The following is an 18,008-nucleotide window of genomic DNA, read 5'->3' on the forward strand; positions in this document are numbered from 1 at the left end:
AATGGTGTTTTTTTGTTGCTGGTTTCTGATAAATGCTTTGAATTTATAGAATTCTTAGGGTTATTGAGTAGCTTTATCTAGCTGTTCTTCCTGTGCTTGTAAGCACATAGACTTTTTTTTTCTCATCAGATCTGTTCACCTCACCATCCCTTGTGTTAAAAAGAAATCCACTCTGTTTCATGACTTAGTGATATTTTCTAAGGTTTCTCTGTTTAATTTTTCCAAATTTATTGTGTTTCTAATACCATATCAGGAGTGGACCCCCATTCCTAAGTCCAGGTATAATTAAAGTTCGTGAAATTAGCACTGTTTCATTCTTAGATGTTATCCAAAAGTGCTCTTTGCACCACCCTCGGTGTGCCCAGAATTGACTCCTCCTGCAATTCATACAGAATTACATATATTGGTAGCATATTTAAGTATGACTGTAGATAGTTTTATTAGACTTGTTGCTCATATTAACTTTTAGAACTGTCTCGGTACCTTTCTTCCACATTGCACTCATTTCTGCCTGCAAAACCTGATATTTTATGACTTTGGTTCTGTATGTACTTAAGACACTGTAATCACTAGGGGAAACTGTTTCAGTGATCAGTGCTACTTTTGTCTTTATTTCATGGACTGCTGTATCTGTTTTTCTCACATCTATTTTTTGAGCTACTGGTACTTAATGTACACTTCATCATTCTGCATAATGTTTTGTGGCTGTTTCCAGTGCTTCTCAGCTACTTCTATATTGTAGTATTTGCACAATCCCAGATACAACTGTCTTGCCACAGTGTGCAGTATTTATTTTTTTCCCCATTTCTTTCATTCTCTTATTATCCTTCTCCTAATATTCTTTTGTTTTTGGCGCATTCAGTTGCTGTCAGATTTTTGTTGATTTCTGGTTCGATTTTCATTCCTGCTTGTCACTGCAATGTATCTGCTAAACTAAGCAGGGAAGTTATCTTAGATTCATGTTTTAAAACTTTCACTATGTTTATATCTGATGAGGTCAGCAGATGCAAATATAGTCCCACAACTGCTAATCTGTACACATAATCAATTTCGAGGAGGCCCATACCTCCTTCAAAGTGATTAATGTATAATCTTGGAATACATATTTGTGTGTCATTTGATTAATGTGAAGCATTTTTCTTGTTTTCCTGTCTAACTATCCAATATTTTTTTTTTAAACAAGAAACATCTTTATTAAATTATCATGTATGACATAGACCATGTTACATTTATATAAATGCAAATAAACCATAGCAATATAATTTCAGTTGCAAACATTATACATTCCAAATCGTGTCGACACAACCATAGCTGAAAATATTAAACATCACTTTTAGCATATCCGGTCATTGTTAGTCAGCCATTGCATAGCTCATTCAAATCCTCCTTTCTTTTAAACCTCGTTCCTTCTCTGCATGTACAATATCGATCCCATATTTCCCATTTTTTCCTATGAAATTTGCTCCTACCCTTTTCTAAAGATCCCAGTCCCAGTTGTTTTATCTCTGTTACTATCTTTGCTACTTTCAGTAAGTTGGTTCAGACTTGGATTTCCATTTTCTAGTAATTGCTTTTTTGGGAGCCATCATAATTAGACTCAGCAAGGCCTTACCATGTCTAGGTAATTTTGATTCTGTGTCATAGCTCAAAAAAATAATTTCCCTAGTTTCTCTAGTTTGCTCACCCAGCCTCTCCGATAGAGCAGTCTGCAGGGAGTCTTTAAAGTCTGCCAACTCATTACACTCCCAGAAAATAAGGGACTCAGAAATTCTAGGATATGTTTGGCATGATAGTCATGAAAAGCTGGCTGTATTTACAGTTTACATTATTTTAGACCTGACTAAACCAGAAAGAGACATTATAGTGCTGTGGAACACATTGAGGCGGTTTCAGACCTTTTTGGGATACAACATTAATGAAACTAAAACAAAATAAATAGTGGTAAATTATGTACCCACATACAAATTGGTTTAGCAATATCCATATTTATGGGAACAAGATAAAATGAAGTATTTAGGGGTATGGATTAAAAATGATACTGGGGTGGCAGCTAATGATATGTGGAAAGACACTAAACAGAAAATAATACAAAAACTGAGAAAATGGAAACTCTGTTATATGGTCATCGATAGTGAGATACAAGCAGTTACAATTTTTTTCAGTCCCTTTAGTCTTATACACTGGTCAGGCATATTTTTATCAACCAGAGGAGAAGTTGTGGTTAGCAATTAATAAAGAGCTGAATGATTTTATCTGGGAGGGGAAGATGGCAAGAGTCAAGTGGGATAAGCTTATTCTTCGAATAGAACGGGGTGGATTGGGATTACCCAAGTAGTACAGTTAAGGCTCCTATACATAGCACAAGCCGAAAACTATAATTCAAAGTGGAAAGAGATGATGATGAAATGGGGGGGGCTCAGGTAAGAGGGGGAGATAGGGACTTTGGATGCAGACCTTTAAGAAGAAGAAGAACAATCATATAGAATATTATATTCATAAAGTAGCAGACGGTCTTCTAAGAACTAAGCCAGCATGGTAATGAAGAAAGGAGATTCTGCTGATAAGGCTGACTGCAATTAGGGATACAGGCAATAGGTAAGAGGAGGCGGGAATATATTGGAGAAAACTAGCAACCTATCCAATACCTTTTGAGGCTAGTCAGTCACACCAAAACTCAAGTTAAAACAGGAAGAGCTAATTGGTTTGTAGTTTGGACTCTATTCCTAAACTTCAAGGCTGCTTTCAGTATTAAGTTTTACTCTTTTGAAGTATTACTTACTGAGTTTTATTTCAATTTGGTCATGCTTTAGTGCCGATCCTTCATCTGTTCCCAAATATTTATACAATCCCTTCTGCTTAAGTTCCTTTATGTCACATTCCTGTCCCAGGTTGTTGTTTTCTTGGTTCCTGCTTTAAATTTTGCTTTTGCACATTTATCAAGGCCAAATGACATATGTCATCTGAGAAAGTTTTAACTACTTGGAGGTGTGCTTTCAATTCCTCATCTGATGAATTATATAGTTTTAAGTCATCCAGAAAAAGTAGATAAGAAATCTTTAAGCAGGGTTGTTTTCTGGGATCCAAATTGTAACCATGACCTAATCTGTTAAGTAAATTGGTAATGGGTTAAGGGCAAAATGAAACAGCAGTGGATATCCCCATTTGAATTGTTATCCACGAGATAATAATTTGCCCTTTGTCTTGATTTAATTGCAAGGTGGTTTGTCACTGTTTATTGGTCCCTGTAATATAATCGATCAATGTAGGGTGTATCTTGTACATCTGTAAGCACTCCCTTATCTATGAATGTTGGATGTTGTCAAATGCTTTTTTTTAATCTCTCCACGGCATACTTAGATGGCATTCTGCATCATCTTCTGCTCCTTCTCTGTGTGTTACTGCCATTGTTGGTTAAGTCGATTGACTGGGCTGAGGTTTTTGTCCATTGTTGTGGATGTTTTTTGTCTGTACATTGTTCCTTTTTCTGCCAGTGCTGGACCACAGTTGCTAGCATGGCAAAAGATGATAAAGAGGATAAGGCTTAGAGTTTTAAAAAACTGCTGCCAGTGTGGAAACAGAATCCCCCCCCCCCCCCAACATGTTTGTGGCCTGTGTTAGGATGGGACATTTCAGCTGCACTATACGTAGAAACTTTATTCCCAGAACTTTGCTCGACTATCATAATAAACTTGTTGTTAAGGGGCTCTTAAGGTCAGATCTGCTGGAAAGAATAAAGTAATGGTCCTTGACAAAGACAAGCATATCAGTCAATCTGAAAAGAAGGAAAAAAGAAAGTTGGATGACTTGGATATTTCAGTATTACAAAATCTGCCCACAAGCTCCCTAGGACATTGGTTTCACCCTCCTGTCCCAGAACCTCTGCTCAGGCCACTCTTGCAAGGTATTTGACACCTTCTGGCAGGAGTCTTCAGAAACAGCTGACTCTGCTCTGAGGTCAAGAGGAGAAAGCTTCTTCTGGGAGCATGAGCTTTCCAGACAACTTTCTTCCTATTGGCTTAACCACTTCATTCCATTCCTACAGATCCTTGAGGAGCCCCACTAAGATTGATTGGGAAAACGATGTCAACATTTATGAAGGCTGAGATGCAGTATGGTGTCATCTCAACCTCCTCTGTGCCCAGGGTGACTTAAGAAGAGACCCTCACCTGCTTTACTTCTGTTCTCCCTCTGGGCCTTGTTTTGGCCCATGCAGTGATGAAATCAGAATTGCAGTCCATCCAGGCTTCATTAATAGCGAAAGATCCCTTTTCTTTGATGCAGATACTCTTGGTGCCAATTGATTCATTGGGCCTGACTTTGGTGCCAGGGACCACTATGTCTGAAGGGTCAAGCACAGACCTTCCTGTTGTCAAGAGTTGAGGTTATCGACGTTCGTTTTTTTTGTTGCTGAAATCTTCCATGATGACTTTAATTTCAGAGGCTTTGTTGCTGACAGTTGAAGCCATTGTCATTTCAGTAATGCTGATGGAGGACTTTTTGGCATACAGGAGAACTGAGGGTAGGTGCCATGCTGGAGCAGGTGTAGTCTTCATTGGTTCTTCCCTTAGACACCACTGAGGCAGTACCTTTCAGCCCCACAGGATAAAGGACCTCTGTGACCCAGAATACAGAGAACTGGGGTGCCTTCTTCCCAGGCTTGGGGTCCTTTTGAGGTTCCACCCAGTATGAACCTTGAAAGGTTCCTTGACTGTTCCATTCTGGAGGTGGTCTGAAGATCTCTTTCTCTGTATCCCTCTCATGGTTGGCCATTACACAGGACAAATGCATTCAGGGGATCATATTCAGAGGCTGCACTATGCTCTTTCTAACTGTGTTCAGACACTCACCCTCACAACCCCCTACAGTTCAATCTTGACAGAAGAGGGCAGCACAGAATGAGTTGGAGAGCCTCTTGCAAAAAAAAAAAAAAAAAAAATCCAAGAAAGTGCCCAGGTTTTTCTCTTGATTCTTTTTGGTGTCCAAAAAGATGCCAGGATCCCCTCTCTTATAAGTTGTTTGAACTCGTCACTTGAAGGAGGTCTCATTCCAGATGATTATGGTGTTGGTGATCCTCCATTGTGTACAAGCAGGAGTCTAGATGGTTTATTTAATCTCCAGGATGCGTGCTTACTTATAAAAAATAGCGGACAATCTCCCATAAGGTTCCTGCACTTCCAAGTGAGAAAACTATTCCTTATCAATTCTGGGCTGTAATGTTTAGACTCACCACAATCCCCATGGGTGTTTACAAAACACATGGATCCAGTTGAGGCCATGGAACATATAACTGACCTGATCAAGGTTGATATAAAAAAAACTTATTAGACTTGACCTACAGCAGTTGGGCTTTATCAAAGGTAGAGCCTGCTTGATGAATCTGGTATACTGATAACACAAGCCGTACTCCATAGGCATGCTGTGCATGCACCACACCTTGACCTGGCCAAAGAGTTTGAAACTATACTTCATGCCAACACAATAAACAAACTAAATTCACTTCAAATTGACTGCTCTGTAGTTTGATAGATTGCAGGTTGGTTGAAGGACAATACCCACAAGTGAGTGCTTCATCAGAGATCATGAAGGTGATCAGTAGAGTTACAAGTGATCTTTCTTGTGACCTCTTGTTCAGCAACTACTACTTTGATCTCCAAATCACAGGTGAGGATCTCTGGTTAAAATTCAAAATTTTTACTTAAGTAGCTTCCTTCTTCTGGTTTTACCTGAAGAAGTCTGTATGCTTTTAGACAAAAGTGCTTATTTGTTTTAATAAGCAGTTCATCATACTTGGTTGTGTATTCTCTGACAGAGTTTCCAGTAAAGTTTTTTAGTTTGTTTTGGTTGTTTTCCTGTTAGTCAAGGATCTCTGGTTAACCAAGTTTGTAGATGGTTGTAAACTGAGTGGCATGCTCAGTTCCCACTCCAACACGCAGATAAGTAATTCTTCCCTCCAGCTGATAGTATAAACACCCCACCTCAAAATGACAGTGTGGTGAAAGGTCTTTAAACATGGGTGGATAGTTCCCTCTCATTTGACTGTCATGTTGGAACAGTGTTTAGAAAGTAATTTTACCTTGCAGAATACATTGGTAAAGGTATGCCTTCAAGATCAAAATAAGGCATCGCGCCCTTGTATTCCGCACTGATTAGGCCTATTGTAGAAAGAAACAATTCTCTTTGGAGTTTGTCTCACTAGACACAACAAGCAAGGAGGAAGACCACAGAGCTCCTAAATAAGAAGATTAAGGGCTTAATGAACCTTAACTACCAGGAGAGACTGGAAGCCCTGTCCTTGTATTTGGTACCCGATACACTCCTTAGGGGTAATATGTGCCGTGATTATTGGACCATAAAGAATCCAGTAGTAAAAGATCTCTTATACCTTCCTAAATTAAACAGTCCTGCAAGAGACTTTAGTCTTCTTAAACAAACAGAATACTATTGAGAGATTTGTCACACAGTACTTACCCCTTCTCTGAAACAAACTTCCTCTCCATATTAAGCAATACTGTTCATTGTCTTCCTTCAGAGGGGAGCTAGATAAATGAATGGGCATTCCTAAATTCACCCCTGGTATGACTGACCTGTCATAGGTTCATAAGTGTTTACTAGGCTAACAACGACAAGGGCCTTTTTAAGCCTAGCCATGCATCCCAAATCTATGACAATTTCTGGTATCCTTGAAAAGTGTAAACACGGGTTTGGGAGGTATCGATTCATAGGTGTTTAGATATAGGTGTATAGGTGAAAAGGGAGATGAGATCTAGGGTGGGTACTCACAAGGTGGTAATGGCCTCCTGGCCCAGTTACCTTGTGTTTTTTGTGATTTTAAGTGAAACATTCCAGTACTGTAATTGACTGTCATTTTTTTTAAACACCTATTAAATTACCTCTCAAGGCACACCTACATTAATAGAAAATAAAAAAAAAACATATTGCCATTTTAATTACATGCATTATGCACTACATATGTGTTTTATGTCTTTGTAGTAGTTGTCATTCAGTCTAACATTACATAAATTGCTAAATTTCTGCCTTCCCTTAAACTTCAATTCTCTCCCTGAATGTTATCGTGCATGTATTGTTTCCATAAATTCCATGTATTTTCTAATGATCACACTTCCATTTCCTTTATCTTTTACAATATTTAATAATTCAAATAGAGTTGGTTTAAATTTTGATTTCCATTTTCAAGTAATTGCTTTTTTAGCATTCAATATAATTAAACTTAATAAGGCTTTGCTATGTCTATGCAATTCTGATCTGTCATCATCATCACCAGCCCCCACTTTTTTCCCATTTTCTACTTGGGGTCAGAGTATCGTGTTAACTGTCGCCATCTCTCTCAATTCAATGCCACACTCCTGTCACAGATCTTCTTTCACACAGTCCATCCACGTCTTTGCTGGATATCCTTGTTTCATCTTATCTTCATCCTGTCTGTCCCAAATCTTCTTCACCAGATTGTATCCTGTTTTTCTGCACGTCTGAATCACCATAATCTGTTCCCTTTGATCTTTTCTGCAATTGGAGCTACTTTGGCTTTTGCTCTTATGTCCTCATTTCTTTGTCTGTCCCACAGTGTGCATCCTACCTCCCATCGTGGGCACCACTTCTCAATCACCTCCAGCTTCCTCAACCGCTCTGCCTTTTCTGCCCAGATTTCTGTACCATACAGTAGTACTGGTCACACCACTGTCTTGTACACCTTATTTTTCAGCTTCTTTGACATTCTTCTGTCATGTACTACACCCGAGACTCTGTGCCAGTTGGCTGCTGCCCCTCTAATTCTAGCTTTGACCTCTTCATTCAGGCTTCCCTTCTCCTCAACCACCCCTCCCAGATACTTGAAGCTGTTTACGTGTTCCACTGTCTTCGCTTCTATCTCAAGTCTCAGCTTCTTCTGATTTCCCCAATTTGCTGCTATTGTCAGTGTTTTATTTGTGCTTAGTTTCATCCCATGTCTCTTCAGTTTTGCATTCCATTCCCGTATCCTTTGCTAAAGTTCTTGCTCACAGTCTGCCTAGAATGCCATGTTATCTGCATACAGCAACTTGGTTGATCTTTTCCCTCCAGTCTGTTTGCTAATGTAGTCCATTACCAGTATGAACAGCAGTGGGCTCGGAGGTGAACCCTGGTGTGCACCCACTTCCACTGGGAACTCCTCTGTGAGGCCAAACACTGTTCACTTGAGTCATTGGGTCCTTGTACATAGCCTGCACAAATTCTACCAATGTTTCTGGGACTTTTAACCACCAGAATACTGCCCAGAGCAGTTTTCTTGCAAACTTACCTTATGCTTTCTCTAAGTCTAGGAATGCCCGGTTGGACTCTTTCCTCATCTTTAGCTTCTTCTCAATTATTTGTCTCACTACAAACAGCAGGTCCGTTGTGCTACATCCTTATCTGAACCCGGACTGTTTATCTCCCATCTTACATTCTACTACTGTCATATCCATTTATCAATCACTCTCTCTCCAGAACTTTTATGCAGTGTGATAGTAGTTTCCTGCCTCTGTACTGCCCACAGTTGTGGACGTCCCCTTTGTTCTTGTACACTGGCAACGAGTATGCTTATTTTCCAGTCATCTGGGATATGCCTTTTTTCCACACTGCTATACGAGTACCCTCAAGAGCCATTTCTCCCCCTATCTCACCCAGCATCTTTATCATATCTGTTGTGACCTCATCTAAGCCTGTCTGCTGCTTTCCCTGACTTCATTTTCCTTAGTGCTATTCTTACTTCTTCTAGGGTGGGCTCCTCTTCTTCTCTCATTGTAGGCTGTTTCTGGGGCAGTACAGCTTCTGTGTTTTTTTTTTTTATTCAGAAGCTGCTGGAAATGCTCCTTCCTTCTGCCTTTGATGTCATGTGGACTGATGAGCAAGTTGTTCCTCGCATCCCTTATGAAGGATGTCTGACTATCTTCTTTATCTTTCTGTCTTTGCCTTGCAACCTGATATAGTTTCTTTGTGCCACCTACTGAGTCACTTTCCAGACATTGGTAGAGTGCATCCGATGTCCTATTCTTTGCTATTGCAACTCCTTTCTTAGTTTCTTTGTTAGCCAACCAGTATTTCTTCCTAGGCTGGTCAATCCTTTCTGTCTCCCACTTTTTCCTGCACCACTCCTCCTTTGTTTTGATGACTTCCTGAACTTTTGCATTCCACCACCAGCTTTCCTTATGTACCTTATTTCCATATCTGGCTTGGCCACATATCTATTCTGTAGTCCTCACACATGCTGTTTTGAGACACCGCCATTCTTCTTCAACTCCACCTATTTCCTCCTCTTTTTGGAGTGCTAGGGCCCTGAGTAATTCCTTGAACTGTTGTACTTTCTCTCCAGTTAACTTCCAGGTCTTCAACCTGGTCTCTGTTGACCTTAGAGCCTTCTGAGACCACTGCTTGCAGCTGATTGTGGCCAACAGTGGTTTATACTGTGGGCCGAGTGTTTCACTGGGGATGACTTTGCAATCACTGATTCTACACCAGTGCCTTTTCCTTACTAGGAGAAAGTCTACCCAAGTTGCATGTTGGCCACTCTTGTATGTGATCTTATGACTCTCTCTTTTTGAACCATGTCTTGGCTACTATCAAGCCATTTGCCAGACAGAAGTCTAAAATGGCCTGTCCTTCTTTATTTCTGTTTCCTCACCCATGCGGACCCAGGCAGTTCTCGTATCTTGTTCTGTCTGTCCCAATATGTGCATTCAAGTCACCCATTATCAACACGTATTCATGTTCTCCTGCTTTATCTAGTAGGTCCTGCAACTGCTGTATGAATGCACTCTTTTCCCTCACTATCACAACCCTGCTGTGGGTCATAGGCTGAGATTATGAATACTGCCTTATCATTGCACTGCAGTCTTATTGCTATGAGTCTGTCACCAACTCTGATGATATCCCTCACTGCCTTCTGAAGCCTCTCTCTCACCATTATTCCCACACCATTTCTAGCATGTCCCCCTCCTGAGTAGTGGACTCTGGATCCCAAGCCAAGTGGCTTTGCTGCACTGCTCTTCCATATTGTCTCGGTACATAGGATGTCCAGCCTCCACTGTATCATCATGTCATCCACTTCCAAGCTGTGTCCTGTCAGTGAACCTACATTGTGTAGCAATTCTCAGTTTATATTTGGCAGGTTGATTGGTTTTACGTCCAGCTTTTGCTCAGCAGAGCTATCCCAGGTAACCCAGGATGGGTAACTAGACACCTGCTGGCCAGTAGCTAATTGATACAGGGCTGCTGAGCATTATGCATGCCACACACTGACTAATAGGGGCACATACATCCCTCTCACCATTAACATGGGTCTTTTGTAGGTTGGAGTAGCCCGGGTCCTAAACCCATTTATCACTGGTAACTACCCATACCCACTTGGCAACTTTAGTCAACATGAACGACTCACTTAGAGACATATTTTACACCATTGAGTGACTATCCCTACCAGGACGCATAGTCTGTGATCTGAATTCTCCTATCCAGAGGATACTAAGGTTCTATTCCTATCTGTGTCCCAGCTCAAAAGAATAGTTGCCTTTCTTATAGCCATTTGCTCCGCCCAATATTTCTGTCAGAGTACTCTGTAGGGATTTTTTAAAGTCTGCCAACTCATTATACCCCAAAAATATTCTCAGTTACCTCTTCCCCATCACTTTTCCAGCATTTATCTGTCTGAGGAAATATTCTTTGAAGGTTGTTAGGGTATAAAAATATCTATGTAAACATTTCCGAGTAAAAATGCTAAACCTTCTGGACTTGATACATACTTTGGAGCCATACACGTCATTCCCTTTTCCCTTGTAATTTTCTGTTCCAGTCTCTTCCAGTCTTATCTAACCTTTTCTCATTGATTCTTTTAGTTCTCATACAGTATTTTATATGCTCTACTAATTATCCCTTTTTTAACAGAAGCTTTTGTTCTAGATTTGATTAAAAAGTGTAGTAGACCAAGGCTTTCATTTACATCTCCCCTATCCCTTTCTCTTTGTTTATATTTTGATATCAGTCCATAGTAGGGAAGAAGATATCTAACCTGCAGTCCAAACTTCTTGGCCTTATTCCCAATCTATTGGTGTTCCCTTTGTAGTTATTTGCCTCCAATACCTTGGTTCCTTTGACAGTTTTCTCTAGAAAATTCCAGCTCCCTTATGCCTATTTTCTGTACCCCTACTTGCAGTCATCCTTATTGGCAAACTGTCTTTTCTCCATTCCCAAGTTGGCTTAGTTCTTAGAATGCTTTCTGCAACTTTATAATATTCTGTGGTGAGTGATGTTATATTCCTTAAGGATTTGCATCCAAAATCCCATTCTGTCCTTATTTTGTGACCCCCCTTCACTTCAACATTACCACTTTCCAGTTTACTTTTTAACATTTTGCTTGTGTTATGTATATGAACCTTAACTGATTAGCTGTAAAATATCCCTTCAGATCATTTAATCCTAAACTATTTTGTTCTGTTTTGAAGGATTAATTTATCCAATGTAACTCTTGCCCTCTTTCCATCCCAGATAACTTCCTTCAATTCCTTGATTAATTATTGTATACAACTCTTCCACTGGCTGATAAAAATATGCCTAACCTGTATATAAAATTAAAGGGAAAAATCATGTTCATTGCTTTTATCTTACTATCCACAAACATAGACAAGAACTTCCAGTTTCTCAGTTTTTGTATTTTCTTTTTGTTTGGCACCTTCTCACATATCCTTAGCTGCCATAACAGACGCCTTTTTAATCCATATTCCTAAATAATTTCTCTTTTTGTGTCTCCATAATTATTGGTATTGTTGAACCCATTTGTGTGCATGTGTGTACATAATTTATGACTATAGCTTTATTTTATCTTCATTAATTTTTTATCCCAAAAAGACCGTCTCAAAATCCTCTGCAATACCAAAATGTCCTTTGCTAGATGTATCAAGTACAAAATAATATCTGCAAATAAAGCCAACCTTTCTTGATAACTGTATTAATTATATCCTTGAATTTCTGAGTCTCTCATTTTCTTTGAGTGGCTCTAAACATAATCGATCTACTACACATTCACAAAACAAACAGCAGTAGAATTACTTCATCTAAGGATCGAAAATTAATCTGTCACATAAACAAAACATGTTAGAGGGGGTAGGTATGTGTCTGAGAAATAACCCCTTTCTCTGGAACAAACTCCCCATTCATGTGAAACAGAGCTCTTTCCTGAGCCAATTCAAACATAGTTTGTACCAGTGAATGTGAAATTTTAAAGTCATGCCTGGCTTGTTGCCTGTGCCCTATGGGCATTGATAATTGGGAAAATTGGGGCATGAATGACTAGACTTAAAAAAGCTCTAGGGCTGTTAGCCTAGTAACATTCTATGATCCTGTAAAGCAAATAACAAAGGGAAAGAGGACACCCCCATCTGGTTCCTCTATTTAAACACAACTTATCCTTATTAACCTTATAGCGTTGTCGCCTCGCAGTAAGACGCTGTCCGGTTCGATTCTCAGCTAGACCGTCTTCTGCGTGGTGACATGTGTGAATGGGTGTACCTTCGTTGAAGGTTGTGTGTCAGGGCAGGTAACTTGGCACGTAAAAATCAACTACCAATCATTAGCGGACCGGAGTTCTGCTGTGGCGACCCCTAACCGGGAAAAGCCGAAAGACACAACATTGCATCAAGGAATGAAAATGCTTCCATTGCTGTACTCATAAAGTTGCAACTTACTCTATTGAATGCTTTTTCTGCATCAAGATCCAGCAACAAAAGTGGTGTTTTCTTGCATTTTGTTTCCCTTTTGATCATCATTTTTCTATTAATGTTGACAGATGTTTGCCTTCACTCCTCAAAACCACATTGATCCATATGTATCAATTTTGTCAACAGCTTTGACATTATTTTCGTTAGTGTAGACATAAACACTTTGTAATCATGGTTTAGAATTGAAATGGGTCTTTAACCTCTTTGGGTTATACAGCCACCACAGCTTTCTTCCAAGATGCCAGTGCTTCCTTCCTTTTAAAATACTATTAAACCAGATTTCCCACAGGAATACCATCAGTTGCTGGAGACTTCCATGTAAATTGATTATGTTTGGCTGTTAGTTGTTGAGACTCATCTTCCTCTAACCTTGCCTTAATTAAGCCTTTCATAAATGTTTCCATTCTTCCTCTCCTTTGTTATAGTTGACCATCTTGTAGCCATAACAACTTGTTTGGTCTCACGTGTTACAAAATGAACATTTAGTTTTTTAAGTATTTTTTTAGTAAATTGCTGCTGTCTTTGGCAAAACAGTAGTCAAGCTTGACATTCTTTTGTATTATTTATGCTAGGGTTTACATACAGCTCTTGGATAACTAGCGTGGTCTTCCTTGTACTTTTAGTCCATTTATTACAGATGGATACCCACTGTTAAACACTTACTGCCCCTATGCCACTGTGAATCATGACCCCCTCTTCCACCATGTTAGTAGTAATTTTGTTTGTACTTCAGCGTTGTATATCCTGCTTCATTTCCTCCTTGTGTAAATACATACTTTAACATGCTCCATCTCTTCATTTTTTTTCAGTAATAAGCTGAACAGGTGTATAGGCTAACATTTTTAGCTGGTTGGTTCAGGAACAGTTTTAAATTATTTGCCTTGATAGTACTGCTGGAAACCAATCCATTTATGCTGTAGTGCAGAGGCTAAAATAAAAGGCTGAAACATGGCATGTCTACAGATAATGGAGGCTGATTCATTGGCCCGACTGTACCCATAAACACTTAAAATTTAAAAAGTCATGGGATTTCAGAAGCCATTTAGCTGAAATGCTGGTATGTCAGTAAGGGGTCATTTGCCTATATGCCATGGGACTCAACTACAGGAGGTTTGATGTATTACATAGTGAAAACTCTAGCTTAGCTGGGTCTTTCTTGCAGTTTTTTCATTGCTACATCTGACATGAAATACTGGATTATTATTTTTTATAGTCTGGGGGTTAATAGTTTTTCTAAGAATACTTATGGGAGTAAAATTATACATTTTATTGATTACTGTTTTGTTTTAATGAGTACATTTAGATTTTGAATGAGATTTATTGTTTTTCCCTTCCTAGTTCAGACATTGTTTGGGAGACCAAACCCAAGAAGAAGGCACGGTGGAAGACCATGAGTATTAGACAGACTGATCTACTGGAGAAGGCTTTCAGAGAGTTGAATGAAACTGGGTTTGCTGAGAGCACCGTCGTTGAACTGGATTCTAACCTCCAGGTACAACTTATTAAAATGATTTTTTATGTAATTACAGGCACTGTAAGGATTTCATTGTATAATATATCTGTTTCACTATGTAATAATTCCAGCATATATGCATCAATAACTTTATCTCTGCAGTGTAAAAGCAAACTGAAAAAATGACATGTTTGGTGTAAAAGTTGTATAGGTTTCTAGTTATTTAGTTTAATTTGTTCTGAAAAATTACTGATAATGAAACTTAATGGTAAAAGATTGTCAGTGGACATTGTTAAGCAATTGTCTGTTTTCTGAATATCAACCATAAGACAGGTGATTCGTAATGAAAATTGTCATTAAGATCAAACTACTCAAAGCTTTCAAAGTGGCTTTAGAAATTTTGACCTTATATACATTGCTGCTAATTTAGGTTCAGTATGCACGCCTATCCCTCGATCCTGCTCTGGGGATGTCAGTGAGCTGGGTAAAGCCTGCCACACCTTCTTGTGAAGATGTGCATGAAGTTCCATCGTTCTGCTTGATGCTATTGCATATTTTATATAGCCACAGGAGACAATAGACTAGGCATTCCTATAGATCAGGCTCACTGCAAATGTCATCTGTTCTCAACAGAAGACTAATCTCTAACTGCAGCCCAGATGACTGGGTCCTAGTTACAGCTTGGGCGTTGCATGAACCAGCAAAAGAAGGATGACAGTGAACAGTCGACTAACTCACCCATCTTAGCTTGAGGGATAGGAGCCTAATCTGCCACAGAGCAGACTGGTGCAGTGGAAGCTGGATGTAGCTTTTCAGAGTGTAGGAGGATGGAGGGTATGTGCCCACCAGATAGGGAAACTGAAATGTACCTCATTGTATGGTATGTGTGTAGTATCGGCTTCAGCTGTCTGGGAGTTCATACACTTCCACACTGCTGCTAGGAAAAGTTTACACCAGTAAGAAAAATGTCCCCACCACTCCATGAATGCTTCAAATACTTGCATGCAAGCCATTATGTAGTTGTCCAGATTGGGGACCCTTGGCGTCTACCTTCAAATATGAGTGTCTGTAGTCTTTGGGAGGGGGACAGTGATCCACAGGCCATTAGGATGAGGGCAGCCAGGCTTATAGATCAGTGAAACAAGGACTGGAAGAATAGGTGTGAGAGAGCAAACACTTCATGGCTGCTTGATGACAGCCTCTCTAGTCAGCTGTTTCACCAGAAGAGCTCCAGGCTGATAAGAGTGGGTTTGTTTGCCTAAAAGAATGAGAAGAAAATGGGGCTGTGAAAATGTTTCTCTTGATGTTTCTCCTCATGCCTCTCCACCTTCCCAGACAAGTTAGTATTTCATTTTGTGGGGGGAGCACTTCTGTATACAAGTGGTGAAGACTACTGCATGCGTGAAGCTTGGTGAAGGCAAATGTATACACATATCCCTGGCCCATGTACTGCATGCCAAACACCTCTTCTGCACTAGGTGCTGTCATTTTTGTGGGCTGAGCCACCATCCTCCTCCTCAGTCTACAGACCAATAGAAGCCTAGCAAGTAAATCATATTCATAAATCCCCCCACATCCTCAAAGATAGCAGCACGAGATAGAACATGGAAGAATTTGAGCATGCCTGTTCGGTTATTTAGGTTTACCTAGAAGGTGGCAGTGCTGATACTCTTCATGACATGCTGTGAAAATTTGTTTCAGAGGTGGAGGATATGTTGGGATATGAGTCTGTCATGCCAGTGTGTCTTACTTACTTGTTGATGAAAGTTTAGTTCTTTTAACGGAGTGATTTTGGAACCATTGTTTTTCAAAAAGAATAGGAGTTAAGGAGGGATGGGTCTTTCATGGCTCAAAAAGCTAGACACAGATCACCGTGGCCGGAGAGTCTGTAAGAGACCAAGAACAGAGAGAGGGCCACCAGTCTGCCTGGATAACTGATGGCCTTGAGGCCAATGATCCAGTTAGGAATCTGTAAGGTGTCTCAAGATGAATGACATGTTTAGACAAATGCATACCAGAAGAGGCAGTATATGCAGGAATGTGTCTAATGAGAGATGAGCAAACTGGAATTAAACTGCTTTGTTCTTGAATGTTAGAGGATACCATGTAGAAATGTGTTGTTTACCAAACACAAGTTTACACTAAATATTTTCATATTTAGTTTGAGAGCATTGTTATTTTATTAGTTAACATAGTGTAAGCCATGCTAGAGTAATTGTGAGTCTGTGAAAGATCAAATTATAACACCCTATGTTCTGTCATCTGCAAAGTTAAGTGAACATAGGTGGGACTGTTAGCTTGATGGTCTGAGAAACAGATACCAAATAGGAGTGGACCTAACACTGAGCTGTGTTTTACATCACTGGTAACTTTTTATGTATTTATTTTTCTTTCAGTTATGGCACCTGATATCAACTTCTTTGCTAAAGAATCAGGGGGATATCTAAAATTGATGGGGTTACAAATGCCCAAATTCAAGGATACATTTTAAACATTACTCTTATTCTATTAAAACATTACTAAAACACCAGATTTTGTACCAACTTGAGCAGTAAGAAGAATGAATTTGTAATCACTGGCAATACTGACAGACTGTTCTGCAGTAATTTCCCAGAACATGAAAGATTTTATGAGGGACATGGTAAAGATATGAACCAAAACCAGGGGTTTCCTGCAAAGTTAGGGATATCTGGCAGGTATGGTTTGTGTTGCTGGTTTAAATATGCCTCCTTTTTGTGCTGCTCTCTGAAACTTTGCATTTAGTTTTACTTTTTTCCTTTCTCCATTGCCTTGCTTTCTTATTTCTTTGTATACTTCTGAAGCCAGCTCAGACGATTATTTTGTCTTCGTAATTTTTTTGGTATGCTTTATGATTTTTATGCCACCTCATAGACAGTATTATAAATTTCTGTCCACAGTTCTTCAGGTACTCTTTCCACAAGGCCTAGTCCATTAAAGCTATTCCTCATTTCCACTACACATTCACTTGAAATATTTTTGAGCTCATATCTTACTGCCTTATGTACTTTTTGTGTTTTCTTTAATTCTAAACTATGCAGTAAAAAGCTGATGGTCTTAACCAGTCAGCTTCATGTGTTGTTTTTGCTAACTGTATAGTGTCCTTCCATAGCTAACTACAAAGTGTATAGTCAGTCTGATTTTGGTGTTAGCCATTTTTAAAGCGGTCTCTTAGACTGTTGAAAAGAGGTTGCTGTAACCAGTGAATTTTCTTATTTGAATTTTACTAGCCTATTTCCTATCTTATTTTGTAATCCCAAAACCAAACCTGCCCATTGCTCAAGATGTACTATTTTAACTACCAGTTTTAGCATTCCTTTCCTTTTGATAAGATATTACTCAAATGTCACATCTGCCTGAGTTAATTGTAGCTTAGGTGAATGTAAAGGATCCTGTGGCACTTCCCAAAAAGATTTGGGAAGTTCCCCAGTGCAGTGGCCTGATTTCCCCTCGTTGGGATGAACACTACCACTGGTACCCCCCCCCCCCCCCAAAAAAAAAAAAGTTCAATTGTTGTAGTCTAACCCACTCAGAGGCTGAATAAAGTAAAATAAAATGCCACACTCAACAAAGGCTAAATAAAATTCCAGTCACCTGCAGTGATTGCAACATCAATTTTTAAATGTTATTTGCTGCAGATTCACATAAAACTGATTTACTTCTCTTCAATATCTGCAGTTGAAGTATAAACACGAGTTTTAAGTGGATTGAGATCATTCTGCAATGTTTTGGATTGCAACCAAGCACCAGTCTTGATGCTGTGCTGTTAACTATAAGGGCTACTTCATATCTTCATC

The 18,008-nt window shown here is 39.4% G+C and overlaps 1 protein-coding gene across 2 annotated transcripts in view; it reads left to right on the forward strand.

Annotated features, from left to right (window-relative positions):
• The window catches only part of VPS13A (vacuolar protein sorting 13 homolog A), a 4,910,496-nt gene that overhangs the window by 3,933,288 nt on the left and 959,200 nt on the right, over positions 1 to 18,008 (forward strand). For both annotated transcript variants that reach the window (XM_044060868.1, XM_044060869.1), the window contains exon 55: positions 14,079 to 14,232. In XM_044060868.1, the coding sequence (XP_043916803.1) occupies positions 14,079 to 14,232 (154 nt within the window). The remainder of the gene's footprint in view (positions 1 to 14,078; positions 14,233 to 18,008) is intronic.

This window comes from Protopterus annectens, chromosome 2.part0 (genome assembly GCF_019279795.1).
Source record: "Protopterus annectens isolate FY-2018-M chromosome 2.part0, PAN1.0, whole genome shotgun sequence".
Lineage (NCBI taxonomy): Eukaryota > Metazoa > Chordata > Ceratodontiformes > Protopteridae > Protopterus > Protopterus annectens.